General features: G+C 34.9%; 1 protein-coding gene across 1 annotated transcript; it reads right to left on the minus strand.

The window, feature by feature from the left end:
• Nucleotides 1–3612: 3612 nt before the first annotated feature.
• On the minus strand, nt 3613–7100 carry LOC111409749 (dicarboxylate transporter 2.1, chloroplastic-like). The gene is made up of 4 exons (XM_023039758.1): nt 6212–7100; nt 5326–5639; nt 4463–4911; nt 3613–3892 (listed from the first exon to the last, which is right to left on the minus strand). Exons 1-4 carry the CDS (start codon nt 7013–7015, stop codon nt 3777–3779), a joined length of 1683 nt encoding a protein of 560 aa, XP_022895526.1. The 5' UTR covers nt 7016–7100; the 3' UTR covers nt 3613–3776.
• Between the last annotated feature and the right edge of the window lie 303 nt (nt 7101–7403).

Genomic DNA, 7403 nt, shown 5'->3' on the forward strand with positions numbered 1-7403 from the left:
TCGATGAGATCCTAAGACAATGTTCATGGAGCATGTGTGACCACTACATATTTCCCTGATTTTTTAACATTTTCGTTTCTCCCAAGCGTGACGATCTAAATATCCACTTGCAATCATTATGAGAACACTTTATTACTTACGCCTTCTTGTCTAATCTCAACACCTTATATTCGAACTTGTTTTGTATGGCATAGATGGCCAAGCTCATTTTTGGTATTTCCTTGTTGCGGAAAACTTTTTCCTCAACTACTTCTCTAGCATCTGCTTGAGATACTAATGTTACATCTTCTTCAATATTTCCTTTCTCAACGGTCATAACCGAGTCACAAATATCCTGAGCTATTTGTTGTAAACAAAATACATTAGCTGATGACTCAATGGAAGTAGTTGATGAGTCAGGGCATTGCAATGCACATGTTGACTGATATAATCTGTAGCGATAACATCAACCATAATAGGATAGTTTGATACAGTTTCATCCAAAGATTTTAGCCTCAAATATGTTAAGACATTGTTGTTGCTTAGAATTCGAACTGGAGGTAAAGTAGAATCCAAAAAATATGTCAATCTCATAGCTACTTCTACGTGAATAAGCCCCCAACTATGAAACAACAAGCTCAACCAATTCATCATACTTGCATGTATCATTCACTATTATAAGTGATGTGTAACTTCCATATAATAGGCATACATGAATAATTGTCATCCCTGATCACAAACAAATAAAAGCATGTCACACTTTATTCATTAAAATCAAGAAACATTTGGATGCAATGACATTGATTAATATAGGTCACATATCAAGAAGTAAATATACATCAATACAGGTCATAAAAGTCCATATTTAATGTTAATATATTCACATACAATGAACAAATATAAGGCACATAGAGTCAACTTTTAATGCGATGACATTGATCATAGATCAAACTATTTCCACATTTGGACTGTCAAGACATTTAAAATATAGGTCACAATCTATTCAATTTTGTAGTCACAACTAGTCACAGTCAATAGAAACATCTATCAATATGAATGAATTACATAAACGGTTACAAATAGTCACAGATCATCATGTTTATAACTGTATAAACAGTTATACACGTATTTTTTGCCGAGCTTCAACATGTATAAGAAAGAGTAAATTGAACGATAACTTGAAATTTAAGAAAAACCTTAAAATTCAAGTCAATACCCATTTGCCGAGCTTCAACTTCTCCAAAATGAAAGTCAGAACTATATCGACAAAATTGTGACTTCGTTGAATGATTGTAGCTTGAAATCAACGATTAACAATATATTTTTCATGATTTTGGAGAGTTTTGACAATCATGAATTTTCATTTTTTGTTCAGAGAAAATTCAATTCCTCTATATCCGAGCTTCAACTTCTCCATAACAATGAAAATCAGAAGTATTTCAACAAGATTGTGACTTTATTGATTGATTTTAACTAGAAATCGAGGAACGGCGATGAAAATTTTGTGATTTTGTAGAGCTTTTAAGGAAGCTCGTTGTTTAGAGAGAGAAAATCAGGTTTCGTTTTGTGAGGAAGGTGAGAAATACATTTAAATATGGTATATTTACTTATTTGGGGGTAGATTGGTATTTTTTTTCTCCAAAAATAGTGTATATTATATTATAACATAATATATTTTTTATTTTTTATTTACCCTCTGATTTATGAAAGATTTTAGGTAGTTTGTCAATTATGAAATGTGTTTTTATAGTGTAGTGATTATGTGGTCTTCCCTAAAAAGTTCATGTTCAAAAGATTTGGGTTTGGGATTCTACTCGGAGAGAATTTATTGGGAAGATGAAGAAACGATCAGGCGAAAAAGAGCGTGTGATTGTAATAAATACCTTTGTCACCAACCAATTAAAAGAATTTATTGCAACCTTTTTTTCGATCATTGACAAGTTTCTGTTACTGTTAGTGTAACGAAGTGCATGTTTGTAATAACAGCTTTGAAGTTTTTAAGCAACCTTATAACCTAAACATATTTCACCTTTTTTAGTGGATGCTTGGCAACTTTTTATGTTAATTTTTAACTCCAAAGATATTTAATTAGGAATAATGCTGATTGTACAGAAGGTAGCATCCAAAAACAGTGCCAGAAGATGATTTGAAAGGAAATAATTTGATGAAAAAGCTTACTATATTTCAAACTGGCAGACGATAGGATGTCATGCGACATTATGAAAATTTTTATGTCGACCTTGATGTAAATGTAACAAAGTCATTTAATTAATTTAATCTTTTTTCTTACTACTATAAAAAACTTACTTGACATTTATGTTTCTGACAATTAGAGACGTTTAGATTTTGGACATGGTTCTTGCTTGGGGGTGGTAGTGGTAGAATTTTATTTTATTTATTTTTTTATACTTTTCTTTTTTTTTCTTTTAATTTTAATTCAAAATAAGAGTATAATGATCATTTGAAAAACAAAAAAAATTGACTTTTTAAGGATTGAACTTATAATATTATTTAGGTGATGACCAGGCTCATAATTTTGAAAAGTGAGAGGGCACATACCAACAGGAATTTACCTTCGTAAAAAATCCGACATATTAAAAAAAAAAATTAAAAAAAAATAAATGGAGGAAGAAGAAGAAGAAAAATGTGTATAGCAATGGCCCAGGCCCAAACGGACAACAGAGAATGAATGGCTATGGTTGCCTCTCCATCCACAATAGGCAATCCATTCAACCGCTGGATTTCACTACTATCAATTTAAACACTTTGTTCGATTCATCAAGGAAAATGAGAGAATGAAACATTGTTCTAAAAGGCTCGATACAATCACTTTTTATGTTTTTTACATCTAAATTCACTTCGACTCATAAAAGTTTAAAATGTATTATTGCTACCTAATTAGGCTTTATATCTTTTAGAACATTGAAATAAAAAATCTAATATAAGTATACCAAATGTATATTATATATGGCACGATAGCCGTGGTCTCGTGGTCAAGATTGCTGCCTTCGTCCAGGTAAAGCTTAAGCATCATAACACATTCATATTTAAGTTTTACTTGGATAATAATGAAAATCGATCTTTGTTTTTAATCTTGTTCTAGTATACTGCAATTAATTTTGGTTTTCCAAATCTATTACTAAACATTATTCTTTAGGCACATCTAAGCATGCATAGCAAAAGTAAATAAGGAGAAAGATGGACGGACAGGCTCAATGACAGACTCAATTTTCAAATACTGATTTGACAATTTTTGATTGATAGTTTTTGTTTAATTTTGTCTAACTATCAAGTGCATATGTGTCAAAATCTCTGTCATTCACTCTGTTTGTGTAGCATTTCTCTTTTAAAATAAATTACTATTAACAGCAAAAGATAATACGTGTATTATAGGGCTTTTATTTTTGTTTTTTACTTTTACTCATTGCAAAAGAACTTTCCAAAAAGTCACATTAATTAGTTTTTTAAAAATTAATTAACTTTCGAAACAACTTTTAGAGGAAGTAATTAGAAGAACATTTATAAAATTAATCAAACAAGTTCAAAAGCGACTTTTAAATCTCAAAAATTCTTTTAACTTCTCAAAAATCATACCAAACGGACTTATAGAGTAGAGGAACGAACAATTTAATATATTTCATAAAAAAAAAAAAAATGTTGGCAGATATCTCCAACTAAAATGTCAGCCTAATTACTGACCAACTGCAATTTATGTTTGTGTCAAATGTTTTGGTGGCCCAAAATTAAGAGCACCATAGACGAAAGAACCAAAATTTCTACTTACAAGAAATTAGAAATCAATAGAGGCCCAAGAACTTCCACCAAAATGTCCCAACAACTCCCCAGATTACTGCATTAATCACCGCCATTATGAATCCAAACTTGAAGATATCCGGGAGATCTACATAACCAGCTGCTTCGAAAAAAGCAATGGCGCCAGTCAGTCAAATTTTTCAATAGAAAAATAATAATTTACTTTTCAGGATAAATTAATTGAGCACCCATTTTTGTTTTCTTCATAATTTTAGCAAAAAATATCTAAAAACTAGAAATGTTTCATCCTCCTTCATGAGCACAAAATATCAGTAGAGAAAAGTGTAAAACCTTGTTGGTCACTCAAGTTTCAACAGAGTTCATTTGTCATGGAATATTTTTTAAATTGGTCACTTAACTTTCCCTTCTGTTTCAATTACATCACCAAATTGGCTTCCGATAGTAAAACTAATGGATTGTCCTATGTGGTACACTTTACTTACAAAGTCACATAATGATGTAACTGAAACAGAAAGGAAATTGAATAACCAAATTTGGAAAACAAAAACGTAGGGTGACAAAGTAAAAAACCGCTGAAAGTTGAGTGACCAACGGTGTTTCTTACTCAATAGAGAAACAAAGACTTTGGTACGAGAATAAAATATAAAGGGACAGGCGATAAAGAATGTAACAGGAGCAGAAGAAATGTGGGAATAAGAATTTGTTGTACCTCCAAAGTACACGGCAGCTTGACCACTGCTGTAATGCGTCAATGCACCAAATAAATTGGTATTATAAGCAAGAGCCAACGCTGCCAATACTCCGGGAACTCCAGATGCCAAGTTCATTGCAAGAAAGGCAGAGTACAATGCTCCCACGTGGCCTGTTTGACTTGCAAATAAGTAGTGGATTAAGAAGTAAGCGGCCTGAAGAACAACAAATGCAGCCGGCCAGCTCAATGATAACGACTGAAGGGATTTGGCTACACAACCAGACATCCACCTTACGATGCCAAGATTCGTCAACTGGCCTGCCATTCCCACTAGAACTGCAAACCAAGCCAAAGTATCCCATGCTGATTTTTCGCTTAAACAGTCGTCCCAATCAAGCACTCCCAACAATAAGAGTATTGACAAGCCAAGCATCGCAGCAACAACACTTGCAATACCAATGGCATCTCTGTTTACACATTATCAGCATATCAAATTTGAAAGTTACAGGGAACCAAAAACTCAATTTACAATGTTTTGTAATACCAGTGAGAAGTGGCTAAGAATTATGAATGCTTCTAACATAATGTTAATCATTTTACAGTGGTAAGAAACTAAAATATATGAATAGAAACATCTGTACATAATTATGTAGTGCTGTCCGTATTGCAAGAACTGAACAAGATCATTAATATTACAAACTCCAAATGCAGATATGATATTTATATAGCTTTATTCTTATTTTACTAAGGCATCCATTCACCTACTTTATCAAGTAAACAAATGTTTATCAATGCTTATTGTAGAAGAATGAAATAATAAACCACCAGCAATTCGTTTTAAATGGATTTTAGCAAGAACCAAAGTAGGAAAGGGTACCTACCCAAAAACCCACAAAGAAACTGCAAGAAGCATTGTACCGACCATCACCCATTCATTTCTTGTGACAGGGCCCATAAGGTCTAGTTTCTTTGAAGCCATAGCAGGGGCCTCTGGTGTATCTTTCGTTTCAGGGGCATAAAGTTTGTACAAGATGTATGGAGTAGCTATAAGACAAGCAAAAGCAGGCAAACTAGCAGCCTTGAACCAAGAAACCCATGGGCTCGTAATTACTACCCCAAGTTCCTCTGCAAGCTTCAGGCACAGCAGGTTTTGAGCTGCTGCAGTTAGGAAAAGAGCACTAGAGTTGCCAGCAGACTGTCAAGACGTCAAAAGACAACACATGAGTGAAAGAAGCACAAGATTTGTCGGAAAGTAATATCAAATTATGTATCTGCCCAAGAATAGAAAGAATTCAATTTTGGGAACGACTAATTACTTTCAATAGAATCAGAATGCAAGCTAATACAATTTTTTACTGCATCTCGACTGAGAATACAATAGAACTTATCAAAATATCTCTAAATAAACTATAATCACAGAGCCTTCAACAAGGCATAAACATTGATGGACATGATCTATCTAAAAGAGTTAAGCTGTTTGAACAGGGCAGAGGGAGGCGCCACATCGGCCCCCTGTTTGAACATAGCCTACGTGGTAGCAGCCTTCTATCTAAAAACCCTTCTCATAGCACACAGCAATTTACAACTACTCGTACAATCCAATATCAATATCAATATGTAATGTACTATAATCGACTTCAAAATTGTACATTTAATTCTGCCAATTATACTGGTGCATATAATTTATAATTTACTATATTCAAGAACTGAAGTCAAAAGGATAACATACAAATAAAATAAAATAACCTAAAAAATTTAAGAACCAACCTGAAATTGAGATTGTACTAAATAAGACCCAAGCTTCTTCTTTGATGGTTCCCCGGGATTACTCCCGGCAGAGAGCGACAATGACTTAATAATTGGTAAGAAAACCCCTCCAGCCCTGGCAGTAGTGCTTGGCATTGCCGGTGCAATCAACGCCTCGCTCAAAGTCAACCCGTATGACAATCCCAGCGTACTCCTTCCCAACCATTTCACAAAATACGTTGCTATCCGATCACCAAGACCGGTTTTCACGAACCCACGAGCGAAGAAGAATGAGATTACAATAAGCCAGATGACCTCATTGGTGAAGGCGCTGAAGGCAGTAGAAAAGGTGAGGGTTTTGGTTATAATTGAAGTGGTAAGGCCCAGAAAAGCCCAGGCGCCAACAGGGAGTGGGCTAAGAACAAGGCCGGCGATGGTGGAGAGGAAAATGGAGAGTAATTGCCAGGCCTGTGTGGAGACTTCAGGGGGTTTAGGGACGGCGAATCGAACTATAAGACCTATGGAAAGGGAGAGGAGTAAAGGAATGGTTTTTGCGCCTTGTGGTGGGGCATTTTGGGATTTTGAATCAATGGCTATCGGCGTATTTTCGGCAGATGAGGAGCTGCGGGGAATGATATTTTGATTCGAGAATTTTATGGGATTAAAGAGTTTGAATTTGTGGATAGTGGAGAGTGTAGTAGCATGGTTACTGAGGGAGGAGATGGGGCGGAGATTGGTGGCTGAAGGACGGTGGCGGAGGTGGGGGAAGGAGCGACGGCAGAAGGCAGCCGTGGTGGATGGAGAATACAGTGCCATACTCTCCATAATTGAAATCAAGATGGAATTCAGATCAAGTTTGCATCTGTATAAGTGTGAGAAAGATGGGCTTTTTGGAGTTTGGAGAGGCGGAAACTACGAAGACCACAGATAGGAACGTGAACGTTTTCTGTTTGTTCTGTTAAGACGTAAATTGCACGCGTTGTCACCAACCTTTGGAATTGATAGCAAAAGCATCCCTAACTCTTTTTCTACTTGTTAACTTCCTCAGACTTTCACTTTTCAGTGAAGTTCATTCCTGCAGAATCGTTAAAAACTCGTTAGAGGTGTACATGTTGCTAACAAAAATCTATATATTTTGAGAGACGACATTTTAGAAGTTCCTAATACAGTCCCATTTACTTTAAAGATCTTTTATTTCTACAGTGTTTGTAAA

The sequence above is a fragment of the Olea europaea genome, chromosome 15, assembly GCF_002742605.1.
Source record: "Olea europaea var. sylvestris chromosome 15, O_europaea_v1, whole genome shotgun sequence".
Classification (NCBI taxonomy): domain Eukaryota; kingdom Viridiplantae; phylum Streptophyta; class Magnoliopsida; order Lamiales; family Oleaceae; genus Olea; species Olea europaea.

What these genes read in the sequence shown, in the direction of transcription:
- LOC111409749 (XM_023039758.1), bottom strand. Translation starts at nt 7,015, where the DNA reads ATGGAGAGTATGGCACTGTATTCTCCATCCACCACGGCTGCCTTCTGC. An exon ending in GTTTCTTTGTGGGTTTTTGG is followed by an intron (nt 4,912 to 5,325) that starts GTAGGTACCCTT and finishes ATGTGTAAACAG; the next exon opens with AGATGCCATTGGTATTGCAA. An exon ending in AGCTGCCGTGTACTTTGGAG is followed by an intron (nt 3,893 to 4,462) that starts GTACAACAAATT and finishes TTTTCGAAGCAG; the next exon opens with CTGGTTATGTAGATCTCCCG.